General features: G+C 38.9%; 2 protein-coding genes and 1 pseudogene across 3 annotated transcripts in view; 1 reads left to right on the forward strand and 2 right to left on the reverse strand.

Annotated features, from left to right (window-relative positions):
* GTF2E1 (general transcription factor IIE subunit 1) overlaps nucleotides 1–7,739 on the reverse strand; it is a 44,104-nt gene extending 36,365 nt beyond the window's left edge. For both annotated transcript variants that reach the window (XR_006965705.1, XM_047099712.1), the window contains exons 1-2: nucleotides 7,666–7,739; nucleotides 2,422–2,888 (exon numbers count right to left, since the gene is read on the reverse strand). Coding sequence is in view for 1 of the 2 variants with exons in the window: in XM_047099712.1 (XP_046955668.1) it covers nucleotides 2,422–2,869 (448 nt within the window). In the remaining variant the exon portion in view is untranslated. The remainder of the gene's footprint in view (nucleotides 1–2,421; nucleotides 2,889–7,665) is intronic.
* A 200-nt stretch (nucleotides 7,740–7,939) lies between these two features.
* The window catches only part of RABL3 (RAB, member of RAS oncogene family like 3), a 40,028-nt gene continuing 23,462 nt past the window's right edge, over nucleotides 7,940–24,505 (forward strand). Inside the window, exons 1-2 of the mRNA XM_047099461.1 lie at nucleotides 7,940–7,995; nucleotides 12,611–12,702. Of these exons, the coding sequence (XP_046955417.1) occupies nucleotides 7,950–7,995; nucleotides 12,611–12,702 (138 nt within the window). The 5' untranslated portion in view covers nucleotides 7,940–7,949. The remainder of the gene's footprint in view (nucleotides 7,996–12,610; nucleotides 12,703–24,505) is intronic.
* LOC124526448 (glyceraldehyde-3-phosphate dehydrogenase-like) lies at nucleotides 18,865–19,883 on the reverse strand (annotated as a pseudogene).

Raw genomic sequence — 24,505 nt, forward strand, 5'->3', positions numbered from 1 at the left:
GGGGCCTAATATCACCCAATCAGCACATTCTCTCCTTAAAGGCAAAGTCCACATGAAAAACCAAATTATAATCAAAAAGCAGGTATATTTTCAGAATGAAGTTCCCCAATGACTAAAAATTTTCAATCATGATACCTTAAGACACCTTCACTAGGGAGACATAAATGGCAATTAAGTTGACTGTACTGTCTGATCAGTGACTCAATATCCTTGATTCAAATAATCTTGACTATATTTTGATATTAGGCCATCTCCCACACAGTCCAACTATTGCTGACAACTAGTTTCATTCAGACACTAACCCTAAGTGAAATACAAAGAGCATTATAGATCAATCTCCTACATACTGATTTATAAGTAGTGGAAATACTTCCCTTTAGAAAGTCTCATGAAATTAAATAAGTATCATATGAATAAATGTAGAAGCACATTACTTTAGATTACCCTCTCTGAGGGACTGGATTACACCTACTACTGTAGTCAAGAGTGACAAAGACAACCACTGTAACACCAATATCTGCCGAGAATCACAAAACCAAAACCCAGAGCTCCTTTAAGAAATCTGCTAGAGCGAATGGAAAAAATGATGAGAATTTTCTAGTCTATTCTGAAAGAGCTCCAGATACATTTTATAACATTCCTCTATAGCACACTCAAGCAATTCTTATATTCAGGGTGGTTGAAATTTTCTTACAACCAAGATCTCTTCCTAGTTAAGCCCTTTCAAGGTAAACAGGCTCTGACAAATTAAACATTTAATACAAATGTGACTTCTTTAAATTACTTTTCATCTAAAATGACTGCTTCACAATAAATAAGAAAAGTCACCGGCTATTTCTAGTTCTTTAGGTTAATAATCTTAATTGATATTTGGATTATTTCTCGTTAAGAAATAATTGCAAAATTCTCTTAAATAGACAATACATAACATATACAAAAATTAGAAAATTAAACATACATAAATCTTTTTTTTCTTGCAATAGAACATTTCATGTGTGAAAGTTTACATTTTTCAGATAGTTTTTTAAAAGGCAGATCTATGAACTAAAAAGTACCCTATACTCCTGAATTCTACCATAACAAGGGGACAATCTAACTTACCAGCATTGGCTCTCTCTATAGATTTTTGCCTCTAGAAAATAATACAAAGTTAATCCACCGAATAATTACCAAAACTGTAGACTCTTTTCCAGTTTACAAATGACAACAAGACAAAATTACTATACAACCCAGCACTTTAAAGTTTCTGATGTTGGGGCACTTGGGTGGCTCAGTCAGTTAAGTGTCTGACTTCGGCTCAGGTCATGATCTCACTGTTCAGAGTTTGAGCTCCACATCAGGCTCTGTGCTGATGGCCCAGAGCCTGGAGCCTATTTCAGATTCTGTGTCTCCCTCTCTCCCTCTGCCTCTCCCCCAGTCGTGGTGTCTCTCTCTCTCTCAAAATAAATAAACATTAAAAAAAAAATTTAAGTTCCTGATGTTAACACTAGGCATATTGTGTTTTTTAGAAAATGCATGTTTTACAATCCTGTGTTGATAAGAAAAATCCTTAAAACCTAAAGAATTTAATTAGATGAAGCAAATTACAGATCATGTTGACAATTCTCTTCCACTAATAAACCTGCAAAAGGTGCCCCTCTTATTTCATCTGGCTGACCCTGATCTTTTAGGTCTCAGCCAGTACTTCTTCCAGAGGCCTTCCCCAAATGCAGATTAGAGGCCCTAAATACTCCTAATAGAACTTTGTACTTCCACTAACAAAGCATTTAGATACATTGTATTATAACTTTCTGGCAGTGACTGATACAAGTAGACATTCAAATAAATGTTGAAGGAAGAGGTCAAAGAGGTCAGAATGGCTTCAAAGTGATAGAGAAGCCAACCCTTCAGATTAGGCTACAGCTACAAATAAGGGGTTGAGGGTGGGAGCAGAGGTAGGAGGGCCATGGGTGATAGAGGACACTTCCTTGTGAATGAAAAAGGCAAGCTTCTAAAAGTAGTATGACAGTCAAACAAGAAAGTAAGACTAAGAATGACCATACACGGACTTACGAATCCGTTCAATTTTATAATGATATGCATGATTGGTTCAAAAATTAAACCAGGGACGCCCGGTGGCTCAGTCGGTTAAGCATCTGACTCTTGGTTTCAGCTCAGGTCATCTCACAGTTCATGGGATTGAGCTCCACCTAGGGCCCCAGCTCCACATCGGGCTCCACACTCTCAGCACAGACCCTGCTTGGATTTCTCTCTCTTCCTCTCTCTCTGCCCTTCCCCAGTTTGCATGCATTCTCTCTCTCCCTCTCTCAAAATAAATAAATAAGCTTTTTTAAAAAATTAGATAAACCAATTTAAGAAATACATAGTTTATTTTTTAAAATTACTTAAAAGGAAGATTCATAAATTGGAAAAAAATCTCACCTGTCATAGGATCAAAGAGCTGATTAGCTTCTAAGTCCGTAAAAGTACTACTACAGACAGGACATTTGAAGGAAGCCCGGTTGGTGGAATCTCTCTCATCAGTTTCAATCCTCCTTCTCATGTGGTCCAATTTATATTTTACCACGTTAACAAGAGTACGATAATTAATAAAGTAGTAGTTATGGCGAGTGGTTTTCCCATCTGCAGCAGTCTCTACCCTCATTCTGCATTTGATGAACTTATCTCCCTTTAAATTATTCAAAACTGATCGAAGTTGCTTCCGATCAAACTTGAGCAGCTCCAACATATCCTCCTCTTTCACACAGGGGTTCCGGATCAAGATGTCCAAGGCCAAAGCATGCTCAATGCCATAAAACCCCCGGATCACGTACTTGGCTAGCCTCTTCAATGCTGCAGGAACCTCGGTGAGGACATCTGGGTCTGCCATCTTTAGCAGCAAACTTCAACTTTAAATAAACCAAATTCAGAAAAAAAAAAAAAAAAGGGATCAGAAGGACATAGTAATCATTTTAAATCTAGAATTATCAACCCAATAGGGAGCTGGTAGTTACCACCCTTTGAAGTGCCACAAAGGTATCTGAGACATTGTTTCAAGACTTATAGGGGCGCCTGGGTGGCTCAGTCTGTTAAGCATCTGACTTTGGCTCATGTCATGATCTCGCGGTCTGAGTTCGAGCCCTGTGTCGGGCTCTGTGCTGACAGCTCACAGCCTGGAGCCTGTTTCAGATTCTGTGTCACCCTCTCTCTCTGACCCTCCCCCATTCATGCTCTGTCTCTCTCTGTCTCAAAAATAAATAAATGTTAAAAAAAAAAATTAAGAAAAAGACTTATAAAGCCTAAGCATTTAACAGAAAACAAGATTTTCCTTTACAGTACACAGATTATACTTTAAAAGCTTCACATATTCCTTAAATGGTCATTTTCATGATCTACTGTGCTTGATTCTAAAAAGAAACTTATTACCAATAGCAATGTTGTATTATATCAAGCCCACTTTATTTCAGAAAAAGAAACAAAAAAGATAAATGAAGCCTTACTATTCTTAATGCTATAATCTTTGGGAATGCTGGGAAACCCCTGAAAAATCTATCAGCATATCCTTAAAGTGTCTTTATTTCTTTTCTTGAGAAAAATTTTCCTACCAAAATCTATTCTAGGAGGTTTTACATAGTCATGCTTTCACAATAAAATCACAATAAACCAATAAACACATAAGTAATCACCAGATGGGTGTTTGGCAAAATTACTGTTATAAATCTGAAAGAAATTAACACTTGGATCCAGATAGCTTTACCAACCTTGCAAAGTTAAATCTGATGATCAGTTGAGTAAACAGTCAAAAAAAACAAAACAAAAACAAAAACAACTCAAGATATCTTTAAATACTGGATCCCTTCTTGCAGGACGAAGTACCCAGTTCTCACGTCATGACCCATAAGGCTATCTTCTACAAGCCCACACTGGCATGGGCTAGATTTTCACGTGGCTGTTAAAAAGCCTGTGCATTGGAATTCAGTTAGCCTGAGATTTAGTAGCTGTGTGATCCTGAGCAAATTCCTTAAAACAACTTCAAGCCACATTTTACTCTCTGAGAAATAAGGATATTAATTACCTCAGTGAGGTTATTGTGGTGAATAAATAAGAATGTGAAGCAATATGTGTATTAGGAAACACTTGTTGATAAGGGTAGCTCCCATGTTGGTTTAATCATTAAATCAATACGTGACAGCCAGGCTATCCACACTATGTCAACATTTCCCTACACTATAGGGAAATTTTTAAGAGGCTATTGAACTCTTTCAATAGAGAATCACATTCTTTTATTAATATTAGTTTCGATTGAACCTTTTGTTTATAATCAGTGGTTATCAACAGAATCAGATTTAATACCTTTTTTAGAAGAAATGTCTTTATATCCACAGTACTATACTATCAAGGTATTCCTAAACAACCAATCTATACACATATTTTGGGGGGGGGGGAATATAATGCCCTATGTGTAATAAAGGAAAGATAAAAGGAAAGTCAGTTACAGTATTTCAGATTGTAAATAATCAGGCAGGAATGACTATATATAAGAGACAAAGCAGGACCTAGATCCAAACCTATTGTAGTCCTAAAACATTCCTGTCATCCCAAGGCTGAAGGATGCTGAGCAAGTACCTGAGTTGAACACAAAAGTAGTATCATAGCATACTACCAGATGTATTTTGTTCTCCTTTCCAATTTGACCCCAGTTTTTTGTTTGCTTTGTTTTACACGCTCAACAGTTGGCAACAGATACAGCCTCTAAAATATCTAACAAACGAAAAATGGCAGACAAATGTCAAAATAAATTACTTTTCCAGTATTATTTCCTACTGTTATATTGCCCTCCCTGACCTCCCACTCCATAAGCTCCATATTCTAGACCAATGGTTCTCAACCCTGGCTGTAAAGCAGAATCATCTGGGGAGCATTTAAAAACACCCATCCTGGGCCCCATTCCCAGATATTTTGTTTCAGCTGGTCTGGGAGAGCCAGGTTAGGCATAGTGTTATTTTATTTATTCTGTTATAACCTGTTATTTATTCTGTGTTCCAACACACAAAGTCTCTGACCACTGTTCCTGACAAATTTGGTGAGTGGCTACTACATGTCCCCCCAGTACACATTATCATTTTGCCTGTCTCCTTTGCCTGAAACACCTTAGTGGGCCCTACAGATTTAAGCAGGGAGTGACATGAGGGACTCTGCAGTACAATAGTTTTGGTTTAGAATCCCGGCTCCACCATTTCCTACTGGTGACGTTGGAAAATTCTGTTTCCTCATCTATAAGTGATTGATAGCACCCTCCTCATAGATTTGAAGTACAGATTACCTGAGATAATTCATGTAAAGTGTTCTGCTTTCAGGGCTAAAAACAGAAAAGTGCCATTAAATACGGGCATTGATAATAATACCCTCTAATTAGAAAAGTGACTCTTGTAACAATATGAGAAATGGGCATAAGTATTGAAGATGGAGCCACTGCAAAGCTATTAAGAGCCATGGTAACCAAGCCTAAACTAAGGAAGAAAGGACAGGATGAATGAAACTTACTACAAAAACAAAATTAAAAGAATCTGATAATTTATTGGAAATGAGTTACAGAGTGGGAAAATTTTAAATAGCTATTTGGGTTTGTTTGTTTGTTTGTTTGTTTGACAACACTTTTTATTGTGGTAAAATACACATAACACAAAATTTAGCAATTAACCATTTTGAAGTATACAGTTCAGTGGTATTAAATATATTCATACTGTGGCACAACTATCCCCACCCTCCATCTCCATAACTCTTTGCATCTTGTAAAACTGAAATACTGAACCCATTAAACAACATGCTTAATATTATTAAATAATGACATATAGTTATGTGCTTTGAGCCAGTGTAGCTAGGAAGAGAACACTACTACTAAGAAAAATGAGTTAACACCTGAAAGAGGAACAGGTTTGGAAGAAATGAGGCATTCACTTTTAGATGCTTGTCTTTGAGGATATACCACAGAATATTCTGTGAAGATGTCCAGCAGGTAGCTGAACAAATGAAACTGGGGCTCAGGAAAGAAGTCATGCTGTTCCAGCTTATGCAAAATCTCTACATTCTAAAATCATCCTTCCTGACATTTTGTTCTCTCCTCTATCATTTCTACTTCCCCACTTAAGCTGAATCTCCTACTCAGTCTCTGGATTTATCATGTTACTTAAGTCAGAGGTCTCAAACTGGCAGCCTCTGTCACATTGTTTGACCCAAAGAACGTTTTGAAGATTTTCTGAATTAGTCATCAACACTGAAAAATCGTGAGATTTCACATAAATTTCAACTTTAAGCTTGAAAGTTGGAAATATCTGAGGAAAAAAGTGAGATCATGTTCCCACAGGGAAACAACCTGAAGCTGAAGAACAGTTGATGGTTTTAAACAGGGAAGGAGCTTGGCTGGCCTCTGGAGACTTTTGAATGTGTGACCTTTCGGCACCAACCTGTTTCTTCTTTTTTAGCCTCACAGTCCATCAGTCACCTCCCAGCCTCACATACCTCCCTAACACAGTCCAGACCCCCAAGGGCAAGTTGGTTTGGTCTTTGAACAATGTATTCTTATCATACATTTAGCCAGGCACAGAGTTGGAGAAACAAAGTTGAAATGCATCCCTTCTCTGCACTGTTGACCCTTGTCAGCCTCATCCCCAGCCACACTGGCATTCTCTCAATTCCAATTCCATAAGCCACACATGCTTTCTCCACTTCCAGGCCTTTGCACATACTGTTCATTCTGCCCACAAAGCTAAGCTCAACTCCCTTCTCCTAATCATCTTTCACATATAAAATGACGTTTCTCAGGGAGACATTCCCAGATTCCCCCGAGTAGCTTAAATGTTCCCCTTTCACACACAGCGCTTCCCCTTTACTTCTCGCAGTAAATAGATTTGTACTGTCTTCATGTCCGTCTCTGAGACCAGGGCCTTTATCTTGTTCACCACTTTCTAGCACCCAGCACAGCTAGTCTAGCACTTTCATAAAACTTCCAGGAAGTCTCCTAAGCACGTGTTCAAAATGCCCACCCTGCCAGCTTCCCCCAATTCACTTCCTCCACTGCTGCTTCCAGAGTAGAAAAAGACTACTGAAAACCCTCTCCTTTAACCTCAAATGGTTTTAAGCAGGCGGTGACAGGATTGAAATTCGCTGTTTTAAAAGGTTATGCTACAGGATGTAAAACAAAGGAGAAAGGAGCGGATGTGGGAATCCAATTAGATTATTTCAGCGTACCACTATTCCGGTTCTAGAAAACCATGGATCCTATACGTCTGTGCTTTTTTTCAGTTACCATGTTCCATGGCACTTTCCATACCTTCGTACATAAAGCGGCATAATCACCGCAAAAACTGCAACCGGCTGCCCTCCACGAGCTCGGTTCTGAGCTCGGTTCTGTAATGTTCACTCCTCCCCGCTGAGAGCCCCCGAGCCCCTAAATTCCCTCGGACTGTGCCAGGTGAGTCCTGGGGCCACACTCGGCGCAGCCAAGCCCGTCCTACCCGAGGTCGCACACGGGCCGCTCCGGGGTCAATGGTTCTTTGGAGGACCACGTCAAGGGAATAGCTAAGGGGATGCGGGTAGCTAAGGAGAAAGGAGAGAAAAGGGGGAGAAACCCTGAAATGCGACGCCGGACGAGGGAATCGAGAACAAGGAACAGGGAGCAAGGTTTACCAAAACGAATCTTCGAACACTCCCACTACAGCTTCCCTCAGCGCCTCAACTACCGGCTTAAACGAGCCACGCCACTAGTGCGACAAAGACAATTCCTTATTCCTGCGACCAGCTTTGGAACCCACCCACCACTTTTAACCGTACCGGCCAATCAGCACAGTGAGGCCTCAGATCAAGACAGTCACACCCCCGATTAGCCAATGAAATTGAAGACTCTCTCTTCCATACCCAGCTCTGGTTGGCCTACCATCCCGGAACAGGCGTTAACTCCGGGCTGTGGCAAGATGGCGTCCCTGGATCGGGTGAAGGTACTGGTATTGGGAGACTCAGGTGAGCGGCTTAATCCACCTCTAGAGTTCCTGACACTGTTGAGTTATCTGATAACCCTCTTCCTTCGCTACTCCCCCGCTTCTCCAACGAACTGGCTCTGACCGTGGCTGAAAGCCCTCTCAAGGTCTAAAAACTACACTTCCCAGAGGACTTTGCTCTGACGAAGGTGGCGTTGCAGGTGGGGGGCGCGGAGCCCCGACCTTTCTCCGCCTTCGCAGCTTTCCAAGCCGGTCTCCCGGGCGACCGCATCCTAGCTTGTATTGCCGATTCCTTTGTTTTAAGAGATATGCAAACATTGAGTATTGTATTGGGCGCTGTAAGAAAGATACAGAAGCTGGGATCGTGCCTTCAAGAGATTTTGTTCATTACGGAATTCAAACATGCACTAAGAAAAATGACACTGTTCCAACTGCTTTACAGATATTAACTCATTTAATCTGAGACCAGCCCTATTAACCCCATTTTACAGATGAGAAAAGTGAAGAGGAGAGATAAATGACAGAAGCTGTTTGAACCCAGAGTCTACGCACTTAAACACTAAGTCATGTTATGAAATGAAATATTGGGTTGTAGTCCTGTTTTAGTCCTGTTTTACTCTCAGCTGTGCTTCTTAATTTCTTTGTTCTCTTTAATCCTAATTGAAAACCTATTATGTACTAGGTTGTAAGAAAAAGAGCAATTAAGATAAGGCTATATTATGAAACAGCTAGGATTTAATGCTGAGCTCAATTTAATCCTAGTGTTAAAATTCTTCTTTTGACACCTTGGACTTTTGAGAACTAGAAGTGAGGTCTGCATTTCCCCCTCTCACCTCACTACCATTCTCTTTCTTACCATAACTTCCAGCCCTGTGCTCATTAAGAACTTGGAATAAATGCTAACCTTGCATTTCGTGGATGTCCTTTTCTGGAGTTGACCTCTGAATGTGTGCTGTAAGCAAAGACATTATGCAAAATGCATGGAAGATATACCATGGAGAGGATACACCCTAAACAACTTGAAAACTAGCCTTACAGGGGTGCCTGGGTGGCGCAGTCGGTTAAGCGTCCGACTTCAGCCAGGTCACGATCTCGCGGTCCATGAGTTCGAGCCCCGCGTCGGGCTCTGGGCTGATGGCTCAGAGCCTGGAGCCTGTTTCCGATTCTGTGTCTCCCTCTCTCTCTGCCCCTCCCCCGTTCATGCTCTGTCTCTCTCTGTCCCAAAAATAAATAAACATTGAAAAAAAAATCAAAAAAAAAAAAAAAGAAAACTAGCCTTACAGACTGTAAACAGTTGTGGTGGAGAGGAGGAAGTTAAGAATGTTTCCACATTGCCTGAAGATTATTTGCATTCCAAAATGTTTTATAGATAGCATTATTTAATATCCCCTTAAGAAAGTTGCATTATGAAATTCTTTTCATATAATCCAAGTTATCAACTCCAGTTCTTTAGCTTGAAGTGATGCTGAAGTTAATGAAGTCACTCAGCTAGTAATAATGGTCTAATGGGACTTGGCAAGAGTATAACCAAGTAGAATTTGAGACAAATTCAGAGCTAACGTGGTTCATGATGTATAAAGTGGGCTTTCTCCCTCATTTTTAATTCACTTTTCTATCACATCTAACCAACGCTTGATGCTCCATATTGTTGGAATTAGTTTTTTTCTTTTTCACAAAAATACTTAAGTACCTGCTACATAGCAGGCACTATAGTAAGTGCTGAGGCTGTAACTGTGAAATCGATGCATTACATAACAGGGTTGAATTGGCTGCTGCATTAAATGTGGAAAAATGATCAGGCAATTAGTAAGCTTTTCTTTTTCCTGATAGCCTGGTTGTAAAACAGAAGACACAGTCACGCCCACTTGATTGATCTTGTCACACATTCACGGACATTAGGCTATGTATGGAAAGTCGGTTATTGCCTTTTTGTCATTTCCCTTTTAACACTGATTTAATAACAGGTAAGGATATGCTTTTTACACTTCATCTGCCTTTGTATTCAGACTTCAAAGTTTATTTTTGAATAAAGTCTTATTTCCCCTGTGAAATGTTGAGGATTTCACAAACATATAAAAGAATGACTTGAAATGTAGAGATTTGTTTTATATCCCCTAGAGATAGTTGATAATTTAGTTAGGAATCCTGAAAGTCTCACTAATACACACATACGTTTTTCCTCTTTGTTCTTTCAGAGATAAGAGATAAGCTTGACACATTACCAGCAACTATATTTGGAACTGGCATTTATTTAATTATATTGGACTTTTTCCCCTAAGCAAATCAAGGGCATTCTTTTGATCTAATTTGATTCTAATGGTAAAAGCATAGAATTAGTACCTCCCAAAATTCTTAAAGAAATGAATAGTCAGCCAAGTTTCTTGGCACTTCAGTAATTCTTACTGCTGACAATCTATCCAGGGTTAGTCAACTCTTCCCACCCAAAGCAGTTAATTCATGGAGAGCTATACAATATTAACTGCATAGAGATGTTTGCTGACACAGTTAAGCTTAACTAGAAGCTCAAACCTTGCATCAGGCTGGTAACCAAGCGTGTAGATATATGTCTCCAACATAGACAACCTACATGGAAACACCAATCAACAATATGCCCTAAAGGTCACAGATGTCAAATGCAGTGCAGTAAATACAAAGACAGAGCCAAATTTGGGTACTCAAAAATCTAAAAGTCTGTGTTGAAAAAAATAAAAAGAATTAAAAGGAAACCTGAGAAAATGTTTGATTCAACTGCATGAGACAGCTAATATATAAAGAGGTTATGTAAATTGATAACCCTAAACCCATTAGATAAACGGGCAGAGAACATCAACAGATAATTTCGTAAGAGAGGAAAGACAACTGATTAACAAAGATTGTAATGGATATTTTTACCAGAAGGTAAAGAAATGCAGACTAAAGCAAGATGTCACTTTTTTTTTTTTCTCAAATTAACATAGATGAAAAAGCAACAACATACATACTCTTGAGGTGCAACAGGATCTGCAGGTTTATATGTATGGCTGGTGGCAGAGTAACCAGATGAAAGTTGTCAACATATATCAAGAACTTTAAATGTTCATTTCACTTCTGGAAGGGTATACTATGGAAATCATTTTAATTTGAAACAAAAATTTAAACAAGTCTTTTCTTAGCATAGTGAAAAGTTCAAAACATATCTAATAATGAGGGAATGGTTAAGTAAATTGTTATGTCTACTCTCTGAACTACTATGGAGACATTAAAAATGTTTCTGAAGGGATACCTGGTTGGCTCAATCAGTTGACCATCCGACTTCAGCTCAAATCATGATCTCAAGGTTCTTGAGTTTAAGCCCCACATCTGGCTGGCTAGCAGTCTGTCAACGCAGAGCCCGCTTCGGATCCTCTGTTCCCCCTCCCTGCCCTTGCGCTCTCTCAAAAATAAATAATTTTTTTAAATGTTTATGAAGATTCTGTAATAACATGGAAAAATTTAACCCCTAAATAAATATTAATTAAGGCACTGTTCTGGAGACTGGAGATGAAAACAATGTGTAAAACCTAGTCCCAACCCTCAAAGAACTTAAACTGAGTGAATAAAAACTATAAACAAAGAAGTGTAATAATGTGTTTTTTAAGTGCTTTGTAGAAAAATGTACAGGGCACACAGGAGACCCAGAGGATGGTGGATAGTGTGCTTAGTTCTACCTCTGTGTAGTTCAAGAAAACTTTGTAACTAGAAAGATGCTGAGTCTTGAAAGATTAATTCACCAGGCCAATTTGGGAGCGAAAATGAATGAGCAGGATGGGGAGAATATTTCAGACCAAACCAGCTATGTAAACAAAGGCGGGTATTGTCTTTAAGTTCACCATGTATATATTCACAATAACAACCTACTTTTAGAAACCCCCTGCTAATGGTATTAAATAAACCTACATGTTGCTTATAGGGCTCTTCAGGCCATTTTTCCTTTTTTAAAATTCATTCCAGATTGTCTGTAAATATAACTCTTTATAATAAAAAATAAACATAATTAATAGGTTCATACACAGTAATGCCCACAAACAGGTGGTCTAAATTTTTGCTACAACTAGTGTTACATAAAGATTCACCAGCTATGCTTGTTACAGTGGCATCCCAAAATGCTGTTAATTGAATGAGTGACTCTACATACAGGTATACAGAAGAACTCATTCTCTTTCTTCTTCATCTAGATCTCCATATGCTAGTTCTAGCATTAATAACTACATTATCTTGAACCCAGTGGGTCTACAAGAAAATAAAGTTCTGCCTTAAGGTAAAGGACCATGATGTAGAAGAGGGAATAGAGTAGTTCTATTTTCCCAAAGGGTCAAGTCTGAGCCAGGTTGTTGACTGCCTTTTAAAAATCACTATATAGGAGAACTACAGGGTCTAAATATGAAATTGTGAAATGGTGAATCCCTGTCACAATATTCAAGCACAATTTGAGAGAACCACTGTCTTTAACCATCTTCTCTGTATCAATAAAGCTTATTAAGTGGTTGGTATGGTATGACCACCCTTCAGCCAACCATACTTTACCTATCATTATTACTGCATATGCTCAGTCTTACTTTTGTCATAATGGATATTTCAGCATGTCTCTTACATGACTAGAGTTCTTAAATCTTTTACAGGTGTTGGGAAATCTTCACTGGTTCATCTTCTGTGCCAAAATCAAGTACTGGGAAATCCATCATGGACTGTGGGCTGCTCAGTAGATGTCAGAGTATGTGTTTCCGATATTTTAGTTTTTCTTTAGTCATATTAAAGATCAGTCCTTCAAACTACATGATCAAATTATAGTACTGTAGTCAAAACTGATACTAATAGCTAGACTTTATTAACTACCTACTCTGCGTTAGATACTATGCCAAATGCCTTGTATGTCTTTTCTTATTTAATCTTTTTTAAACTGAGACATAACTGGAGAAACTAAGACATGGAGAAGTAAACTACCTTGATCAAATTCACTCAGTGCAAAAAAAGCAGAGTTAAGATTGGATCCTAGACTTAACCCAGTCTATGGCCATACCACCCTGAATGCACCTGATCTCTATCTATCTAAATAGTCTTAATCCAGAGACTTCTGTGTTAATTACTGTGTTATATACCCAGAGTTCACTTAACATGCTCCATAAATAATTCTATCTAATCCTTTGGCACTAAGACTGACAACTTGGGGCTAGAAATATAAAGTCAAAAGCTTCTGGAGCCTTATGTCTGGGTCTTCTTCTCTTCCACTTCACATTTAGCAAACTTGGGTGCAGTTTCCTAACTCTCTATCTTCCCAGATACTGTTGGTCTTTGCTAATCCCAACTAGTCCTGTCCAAGTGTCTCTTCTGCTAGCATACATCTCTCCATTGACTTAAGAAATGAAAAGGGAAGGAATTGTTCAATTGAATTAGTTCAATTGACAGTTATTTTCCTTCAGTTCTTTGAAGCTGTTGTCCCACAGACTGTGACTTATATTTCTAGTGATTGGAAATCTTTTGTCAGCCTAATTATTATTCCTTTTTAAGGTAATTTCTTCTCTCTAGTTGCTTTTAAAAGATTTTTTTTTATGTTCTGTAGTTTTGCTAACTTATGTCTAGGTATGTGTTCATTTTTAGTCATCCTGTCATAAGGTTGTGCCTCTCCTGTCTGTCTTTATTTTTCAAATTTTTTAGCCACTATCTGTTGTCTTCCCTCATTCACTCTGTCTTCTCCTTTTGAACTTGTATTAGATTTTTTTTAATGTTTTATTTATTTTTGAGACACAAAGAGACAGAGCATGAGCAGGGGAGGGGCAGAGAGAGAGGGAGACACAGACTCCGAAGCAGCTCCAGGCTCCGAGCCGTCAGCACAGAGCCCGACGCGGGGCTGGAACTCACGAACCGTGAGATCGTGACCTGAGCCGAAGTCGGACGCCCAACCAACTGAGCCACCCAGGTGCCCCAGAACTTGTATTAGGTTTTTATTCTCTGTGTCTTTTAATTGTACTTACATGTTTTCTATTTTTTGTTTCTCCTTTGTGTGTTCTGGATCATGTATTCATATCATTAAGAATTTTGGGGGGCGCCTCGGTTAAGCGTCTGACTTCGGCTCAGGTCATGATCTCAGATTCGTGAATTTGAGCCCCGCATAGGGCTCTGTGCTGACAGCTCAGAGCCTGGAGCCTGCTTCAGATTCTGTGTCTCCCTCTGTCTCCACCCCTCCCCCACTCACACTCTGTCTCCATCTCTCTCTCAAAAAATAAATAAACATTAAAAAAAATGTTTAAAAAAGAATCCCTTCAATTATGTCTAATCTGCTTTTCAATATATCCACCAAGTTTTTCATCTCAGTAACTATAATTTTTTATTTCTAGATATTCCTTTTGGTTCCTTTTCAAATGTCAAAATCTTTCAAAATATCCTGACCTTTCATTATGGTTTTACTTTTTATTTTATTAACATAGTATTTTATGGTTTCTTTTGGATTGTTTTATTTTTTCTGAGTGGGTGATAGATATTCAACTTGCTGTGTATGCTGACTATACCTCATGAAAATGTATGTCTTTGTATGGTTTATAATTCTTTGAAGATGATCACATCTTCAGCAGGATATTTTTTTTTCTTCTTCCCTGTGGAAATTTTGTGTGCTTGTTGTGTGAAAGTACAGTACCTTTTCATTTCTGTTGCTGCCAGAGCCCTAGGGATTTCAAGGGTACTTACAATTTTACAGCTAGGAGTCTCCATGCCACCTAGATAATGTATATTCTTTAAGTTTCCGATTCTAGTACAGTCCTGTGGTTTTCATTTTTTGTGGACCCTCTATCTGTTCTGTACCACCCCTACCTGAAGTCCCTGACAGAAAGTTTTTCCTACTTTCCTGAACCAGTGGACAGTTCTTCCTACTCTCTTTGACTGGGCAGCTCACCAAGGGTCCAGATTTCATGAAGGGAACTGTAGTCTGGTCTTTGTCACCCACTCATATATATTCTGCCTTAGAAGCCAGAAAACAGGGGCACCTGGGTAGCTCAGTCAGTTAAGCATCCAACTTCATCTCGGGTCATGATCATGAGATTGAGACCCATGTCGGGCTCTGCATTGACAGCACAGAGCCTGCTTCAGATTGTCTGTCTCCCTCTCTCTCTACCTCTCTCTCTCAGCCTCTCTCTGTCTTTCTTTCTCTCTCAAAAATAAATAAACATTAAAAAAAAAAAAAAAGCCAGAAAACAGATCTCTATTCCTGGATGGACACTAAAACTCCAGGGACCAGCCCCTGAAGCTGTCTCCTCTGAATCTGGGTCAGTTCCCACTTCTCACTCTAATTTTAAGTTCTTCATTTCTGGCATCTCAGGATTTCCCTTTATTTTCTTGAACTTGTCCTCTTTATTTTATAAAAATATTTCTATGGCATTTCTGTGAATTTGAAGTCAGAGGGGACCTGTATGTGTCATTTCAGCCTGCTATGTTCCCAAATTCTTGGATATAGGAGAAAAACAAATACTAGATAATGAGTTCATTTGGCAGCTTGCCAATAGCAAGTTCTGGACCGAATTTCCTTTTGGACTTTTCACAATCCCTTTCTGTGGGAAAGCATAATATTGAAAAGAAACTTAGATTTAAACTCCCACTTCCTGGGTCAGTTCCCATATTGCCTTTTGCTTCCTCAAGAGTGACTTTGGAGTAATCAGTTTACTTCTCTGAGCCTTAGTTTATCCTCTACAGAATATAGGTAAATAATGCCTGCTTTAGCTAGCCTTCAGGTTTGTAGGTTATGTTATACTGTGACTGATTTTACTGGAATGAGTCTGGTACTAACTGACTCCTATAAAGCCAGGCTGGCCTGAACTGCATTATTGTTGAAGAATAGGGCATATGGAGGTGAAAGTTATAACTCTTCACTGTGTCTTGAGCTAGTTGGTCTCTGTCTTTCATCTTTGAGAAGAATGCATTTCTTGAATGACAACATAAGTGAAAGGCATTTGTAAATGATAATCTTAAGGAAAGTTGTCATAGACATGTAATGTTTTTTGACTACTGTTTTGACTACTGTTGTAATAAAGTAAACAGTTCTTCCCTCTAGCAAGAATGATTAAATCTGATAAAAACCGTTACCTAAATAGCTTGGAATACTTTCTTCTGTAGCAGCTTTTGTATTGCAGTTATAGCTTCTATGTTATTGAAACCAGAGAGAGGGTATCTCCAGAATCCAGGTAGATGTGTTAATACACTCTTTTCAAAACTCTTAGAAACAATTGCCTATTTTAGCTCATTTTACATCTAAGAGCTTACTAAAAATAGAGATAATAAAGGTGATAATGTAATTGTTTAATTCAAGTATTGGGTGAAACTAATGAGCTTAATGTATGTACTCAGTAATTACTAACATTTTGGATTTAGTATGCATTGGAGAGGTATTCATAACTGAATTGAAGGGAAAAGGGAAAAGTTTTATTTTACAGTGTTCTTCATTCATGACTGTCTTCTAATTTTGTTGCCCCAAGTCTAATGGGACTAATATAAATGCATGGCTACTCTTAATCATGAAAACAAGACTTACAGAATTTTAATCTTTTCGCAAATTATAAATAAGGAAATTGACGTGTAATTTATTGTTCATTTTAATGGGATTTTAACTCTCTAATTTACACATTGCATACAATCAATATTTATTGACTTCCTCTTTGGGCAGCATAATAATGTGCAAGCACTGAGGAGAAATTTAAAAAGAAAAGACAATCTCTATCCTCACTAAGAATGTGAAGTAGGATCTAGTAGGTGGCACAAAGTTCATATATATGAATAATTTTAAAAATAACATACTGGGGTGCCTGGGTGGCTCAGTCGGTTAAGTGTCTGACTTCAGCTCAGGTCATGATCTCATGGTTCGTGGGTTCGAGCCCCTCATCGGGCTCTGTGCTGACAGCTTGCTCAGAGCCTGGAGCCTGCTTCGGATTCCGTGCCTTCTTCTGTCTCTGTCCTTCTGCCTCTTTTGCACGCTGTCTCTTTCTGCCTCTCAAAAATAAATAAATGTTAAAAAAAATTTTTTTAAAGAAATAAATAACAATAGTACTGAATGATGGCTTACTTTGCCTAAGCACCGATTTTACAAACTAATTCAAGTGATTCCCACAACAACCCTTCCAGATAGGTGCTCTTAGTGCCCCTATTTGATACATGAAGCAGTAGAGGCACAGAGGTGTTAAATGTCTTGTCCAAGGTCACATTGCTAGTTAGTGATGGGTTGGAATTCAACCCCAGGTGGTCTGGTTCAAGAGCCTGTGCTCTTGAGCACTATTCTGTACTGCCTCATGTTCCAGAATGGTATTAAGAAAAAAGTATTCTGCTGTTAAATACAGTAACCACTAGACTAATTGTGGCAATTTAAATTTAAATTAAATTAAATTAAAATTTTAGGGGCGCCTGGGTGGCGCAGTCGGTTAAGCGTCCGACTTCAGCCAGGTCACGATCTCGCGGTCCGGGAGTTCGAGCCCCGCGTCGGGCTCTGGGCTGATGGCTCAGAGCCTGGAGCCTGTTTCCGATGCTGTGTCTCCCTCTCTCTCTGCCCCTCCCCCGTTCATGCTCTGTCTCTCTCTGTCCCAAAAATAAATAAACGTTGAAAAAAATAAAAAATAAAATAAAATAAAATAAAATAAAATTTTAGTTCCTCAGTTAAACAAACTAGCAACATTTGACCTGCCCAATAGTAACATGTTGCCAGTGGTTACTGTATTGGACATTTCCATCATTGCCGAACATTCTGAGACAGCACTGATAGACAACATTTATAGAGAAGGTTAAGTGTTAATAGCAGTTCAAGAGAAAAAGTTCAGGTGCTTGTAAAGAATGGAAAATTATATTGAGTGTCAATGATTGAACAGGTGGCCTGGACAATGGACAAATGGACTGACTATTCCTCAAGAAGGGGGATATATATTATAGGTGAAAGAGAACTAAATGATAATAAATTCACTACTGGACATGATGAAGGGAAGTATCTATGAGCTCTCCAACTGAAACTGTCCAGAAGGCATTCAGAGATGAGGTAGGGAAGCTTAAGAGAGAATTCTAAATTGGACTCATCTATATAGATATAATCCCAGACCGTGAGAGATGGTGAGTTTTTCCAAAAAGCAAATTTAGAAAGAGAAGACCTGAGAGAAAACCTTGGGGTATATTTGGAGAGTTGAAGATGAGAAGAGAGGTCAGAGAAAGATTGATCAAAGAGGTAACAAGATAGCCAAGATGATGAAATACCACAAGAGTAAATGGAGATGAGAATTTCATGAAGGAGAGAATGAGTTTTGATATGAAATGCTATAGAGGTGTAAGAACTGAGAGAGAGGGAAAAAATGATGATGATGAAGTCAATCCTGACCTTTGACCTTTGACCTTGCAATGGAAAGTTAGTAGTAGAAACCAAATGATGTGAGTAGGCAAAGAGGAAATAGAGACAAGTTTAAATCCATCTTTCACAAAGTTTAGAGGTTAAATAAGGGAGTGAATGGGTACAGAATAGAAGGGAAAGCAACAGTCTTTTTTTTAAATAGGGGAAATGAGCTTGGCTAAAGGAAAAATAAGATTACTAGAAAGGAAGAGGCAATTAGCAGTAACCTTTATATTTTTCATTCATCCATTTGTTCCTTTAGTACATATATTACATGCCTCCCGAGTTTCAGACACTGCAAGGAATTGGAAGTATAGCAGCAAATTAGACAAGTTTGGCAGTATACTTTTTTGATGGTACATGACAAGGTAGGGGTCCCCAAACTCCTCCCCTTCTTTGGGGGGTCTGGAATGGAAACTGTATAGAGGTCAGAAGATTCTCAGTGTGTTGGGGAATGGGTTGGGCCAAGGACTTCCCAGCAGCTGAGGGCCTCTCTCTTCTTGCTTTCATTGGTGCTGGTGGTCCAGGGAGCTCTTACTCCTTAGAGCCCATGTGGACCATAAGGTCTACCACCCATTGCCATAGCCAAATTCATTGTCATACCAGGAAATGAGCTTGACAAAGTGGTGATTGAAGGCAATGCCAGCCCAGCATTGGAAGAGTGGGTGTCACTGTTAAAGTTGCAGGAGACAACCTGGTCCTCAGTGTAGCCCCAGATGCCCTTGAGGGGTCCTCTGATCCCTGCTTCCCCACCTTCTTGATGTCATTGTGTTTGGCAGGTTTCTCTAGGTGGCAGGTCAAATCCATGACTAACACGCTGAGGGTAGGGACATGGAAGGCCATGCCAGTGAGTTTCCCATTCAGCTCAGGGATGACCTTACCCATAGCCTTGGTGGTGCCAATAGAAGCAGTTATGGTATTCTGTGCAGCCCCGTGGCCATCATGCCACAGCTTCTTAGAGGGACCACCCATGGTCTTCTGGGTGGCAGTGATGGCATGCACTATGGTCATGTGTCCCTCCATGATCCCACAGTTGTCACAGATGACCTTGGCCAGAGGTGCAAAGTAGTTGGTGGTGCAGGAGGCATTGCTAACAATCTTGAGGGAGTTGTCGTATTTCTCATGGTTCATGCCCATCACAAACTTGGGCACATCAGCAGAAGGGGCAGAGATGATGACCCTCTTGGCCCTATCCTTCAAGTGAGCCCCAGCTTTCTCCATGGTGATGAAGACCCAGTGGACTCCACAACATACTCAGCATCAGCATCACTCCATTTGATGTTAGCGATATCTTGCTCCTAGAAGACAGAATTAGGCTTTTCATTGATGGCAAGTTTCCCATTCTCAGCCTTGACTGTGCTGTTGAGTTTGCCATGGGTGGAATCATACTGGAACATGTCCATGTTGTTAAGGTCAACGAAGGGGTCATTGATGACAACAGTATCCACTTTGCCAGAGTTAAAAGGAACCGTGGTGACCAGGCGCCCAATATGGCCAAATCCATTTACTCCAGGCTTCACCATTGTGTCTCAGGGATGTGGCTGGCACTGCATCAGAAGATGTTGCTGTCTGTCAAAGGGGGAAGAGCAGGGGCACCTGGATGGCTCAGTTGGTTAAGCGCCTGACTCCTGGTTTCGGCTCAGGTCATGATCTTACAGTTTGTGCAGAGCCCGCTTGGGGTTCTCTCTCTCTCCCTCTCTCTGCCCCTCCCCTGCTCATGCTCTCTCTCTCTCTTTCTCTCAAAATAAATAAATAAATAATAAATAAATAAATAAACTTAAATTTTTTTTTTAAATAAAAGGGTGGAGGAAGAGCAGAGAGCCTCTTCATGCTTTATAAAAGTTACAAATAATAGGGGCACCTGGGTGGCTCAGTTGGTTGGGCATCTGACTTCAGCTCAGGTCATGATCTCACAGCTAATGGGTTTGAGCCCCGCATCTGGCTCTGTGCTGACAGCTCAGAGCCTGGAGCCTGTTTTGGATTCTGTGTCTCCCTCTCTCTCTCTGCCCCTCCCCAACTTATGCTCTGTCTCTCTCTCCATCAAAAAATAACTAAACCTTAAAAAAATTTAAATAAAAGTTACAAGTAATAGGTAAACTCCTCAAATGAGGTAAAGCCTTTCGTACTTAGTCTTGATATAGTTTTTTTTTTTTTAATTTTTTTTTCCAACGTTTATTTATTTTTTGGGGGACAGAGAGAGACAGAGCATGAACGGGGGAGGGGCAGAGAGAGAGGGAGACACAGAATCGGAAACAGGCTCCAGGCTCTGAGCCATCAGCCCAGAGCCTGACGCGGGGCTCGAACTCACGGACCGCGAGATCGTGACCTGGCTGAAGTCGGACGCTTAACCGACTGCGCCACCCAGGCGCCCCAGTCTTGATATAGTTTTTAATAAAAAATCAAAAGGTGAGTAAATGAGAAGTACCAAAGTGACAGCAGCATTGAGGAGTCTGGTTCCTTTTCCCACTTAATTAGCAGCATATACTGTTGCTACATTTTGAGAAAACCCTTGCTTGCATAGCTGTCAAGTCTTTAATGACTTAAAGTATCAGATACTTGATGACCTGATTTAAATATAAAACATATTTCTTATAATTTGCCATTACTCTCAGTCATGCTGGGCTCTTAGCATTGCACCAATTGACCACTTACTGTATCCAGAGCAATACTTGTTGTAATGTCAAGTTTTCCCTTGGAGACCACTCACCCATATGAAAGATATGTCATAGCTACAAACTATAAGCCACTGGTTTAAAATTCTTAGGACTCATTCCATTTGAATTAAGTTAAGCTAAATATTAGTTGAGCAAGTTGGAAAGGAAGAAGGGTACCTTCTCTTGTAATTCTGGAAGGAGACAATGAAAGAATTGATTAGGGAAGGTATTCTGTGGTAGGAAAGAGTATAGATGAGGACATCCATGTGGCTTGGGAGTGAGGATATGTAGCCAGAGCAAGCTGGCTAACAGACCTAGTACATTGCAAGACTAAGAGGGCATGCTACATATGTATTACATGATTGCTATTCTTGGAAGTCACTGTACAGTCTTTTAGGGGAGGCAACATTAGACATTTGAAATAATTTTAGAGAAAAAAAGTGATGTCCTTCATTGATTGCCAAACTTAATTATATGTCAGAATGACCTAGGGATCTGTCTGTAAAAGTACAGATTTTTGAGCCCCATCCCAGAAGCTTCAGGGACAGTCTAAGAATCTAATTTTTGTTTAAGAAATCAAAAATGCAACTTGAATCTAATTTTTAACAAGGTTTCTATTCGTTCTGATTTAGTTCATTTTCAGAATTGTACTTGAGAAGCACTGGAATTCAGTCAAATAAGAAATCCAATGTAATAAACCCTTGGAAGATGAAATATTCTGAATTTATTCATTGATTTAAACAAACATATCCAAGCATCTAATATGTGCCAGGTATTATGCTATTTTCTTGGTCTACCAATATGAATAATGCATGACTTCTTCCCTTAGGCTTACAGTCTAATAGAATATACATCAACAGATAAATTATACAATATGGTTAGTGAAATGATAGATGGATAATAACTTCTTACCAGGGTGTTATGGGAGCAAATATAGTATCTAACTGGCTCTGGTTGGTTTTAGATGGGGAAAGGAGGCAGAATCAAGAAAGGTTCACTAAAGTGAAGCAGCTTTTCAATAACAGATAATTGACCCTTTCCAGTGGCTTAGCTTGGAAATATTTATAAAATATACATTTCCCTGTGTTTTCAAACAAATCTCACAGAGTTAAACTTTCTTTTAATGTTTATTTATTTCTTTGTTTTGAGAGGGGAAGAGTGGAGAGAGAGGAGCAGAGAGAGAGAGAGAGAGAGAGGGAGAAAATCCCAAGAGAATCCCACTGTCAGTGCAGAGCCCAATGCGGGGCTCAGTCTCATGAACCATGAGATCATGACCTGAGCCAAAATAAAGAGTTGGATGCTTCACTGGTAATCCACCGATGCCCCTAGTTTAACTTTTTTATTGATGACTTAGCATGATCACATATTATCAGTTCTTTCACCATACAGCAAAATAGTGATACCTTTTATCACAATATACAGGAGTAATTTTCATCATCCACAGGGCTGCACAACTGCTATGATTTTGTTATTCTCATTTTTTTGTCCTATCCTCTTTGTTGTCAATCTGATAATGGTCTTCTCTTGTCAATGTGACGGTATGTAGAGTATCTTACTTAAATTTTTCCTTAAAAGTATTTGGACAAAAATACGTGAATAAGTAAAAAGTGTGATGCATTCTGTTAAATATATGAGTTTTAGTACATTTTATGACATCTATTTTTAACCACTTAGCTATCTTGCTTTTTATTATTTCACAGCCACTAAGTGTATATAATACAACTTCATTTTATAGGCAAAGAAACTGAGGATCAAAAATATCAGGGATAATCAGTGGCAATCAAGAGTATAATCTAGGCCTCCTGATAACCAAAATAGTTCCATTTTATAAAATCAGCAGTTCTTAACTAGGGGTTATGGCAAAATCATTTGGAGAATGGTTCAAATTATGCATGAGCTAAATCCCAAAGGTCCTGATTCAGTAAGTCTGGCTTATTCTTTTTTTTTTTTTTTTCTTTAAGGACTTTTTTCTCTCTCTTTTTTTTTTTTCATTGTTACCGAGGTATAATTAACACATAAAATTGTAAGATATTTAAAGTGTATATCGTTGGTGATTTGATAGACATCATGAAAAGATTCTTCTCATCTACGTAGTTAACACATCTGTCACGTACTTGCTCACTTATTTATTTATGTATTTATTTGGAACATTTAAGTTCTACTCTCTTAGCTTATTTCAGTTATATAATGCAAAGTTATCAATTATAGTTACCATGTTTTAAATTAGATCCTAAGATCTATTCATCTTATAAACTCTGTTCCTTTTTCCCAATCTTTACCCATTCCCAACTCCTGGCAACTACATTTCTACTGTCTGTTTCTAGAAGTTTGACTTTTTATTTAGATTCCACATGTAAGTAGTGCCATGCACGATTTGTCTTTATCTGACTCTTTTCACTTAGCGTAATTCCCTTGAGGCCCATCCATGTATTTGCAAACGGCAGGATTTCCTTTCCTCCTGGCTGAATAATATTCCAGTGTCTATGTATGTGTATGTACACACCATATCTTCTTTATCAATCATCCATTGATTGACATGCACTTAGATTGTTTTCATACCTTGGCTATTGTGCAGTGAACATGAGAGTCCAGATATCTCTTCAATATCCTGTTTTCATTTCTTTTGAATAAATCCCCAGAAGTGGCATTACTGGATTATGTGGTAGTTTAGTTTTATTTTTAATTTTTTAAGGAACTTCCATACTGTTTTTCATAGTCGTCGTACTAATATACATTCCTACCAGCAGTGCACAAGAGCTTTTTTTCATCCACATCCTTGCCCACACTTGTTATCTCTTATCTTTTTTTGTTTTTAAATTTTTTTTAATTTATTTTGAGAGAAAGATCAAGAGAGCGGCAGAGAGAGAGAGAGAGAGAGAGAGAGAGAGAGAGAATCCCAGGCAGGCTCCACACTGTCAGTGCAGAGCCGGACATGGGGCTCAAACCCACGAACCTTGAGATCATGACCTGAGCCAAAGTCAGTAGTCAGATGCTTAACTAATTGAGCCACCCAGGCACCTGATCTCTTGTCTTTTTTATGACAGTCATTCTAACGGGTGTGAGGTGATACCTCATTGTAGTTTTTGATTTGTATTTCCCTGATTAGTGATGTCGAGGACTTATTCATGTACTTGTTGGCCATTGTATGTCTTTTTTGGAAAAATGTCTCTTCAGTTCCTTTGATCTATTTAAATCAGATTGCTTGTTTTTTTGCTATTTAGTTGTGTGCGTTCTTATATATTTTGGACATTAACCCCTATCAGATATATGATTGGCATGTATTTTCTCCCATTCCATAGATTGCCTTTTCACTTTTTTGATGGTTTCCTTTGCTGTGTAGAAGCTCTTTCATTTGATGTAGTTCCACTTGCTTATATTTCCTTTTGTTGGAACATATATTTTTTTAAAAATTCTTGGAAGATTCTGATGCACACCTCCCAACCACCACACTATAATCTGGCTCTTAGCTATATTCTAATACATATAGTTCCCATATATCAGAATCTATTTCTGAATAGTTA

The sequence above is a fragment of the Lynx rufus genome, unplaced genomic scaffold, assembly GCF_022079265.1.
Source record: "Lynx rufus isolate CCGP_SWC_20201006 ecotype Redwood Valley unplaced genomic scaffold, mLynRuf1.p SCAF_5, whole genome shotgun sequence".
Lineage (NCBI taxonomy): Eukaryota > Metazoa > Chordata > Mammalia > Carnivora > Felidae > Lynx > Lynx rufus.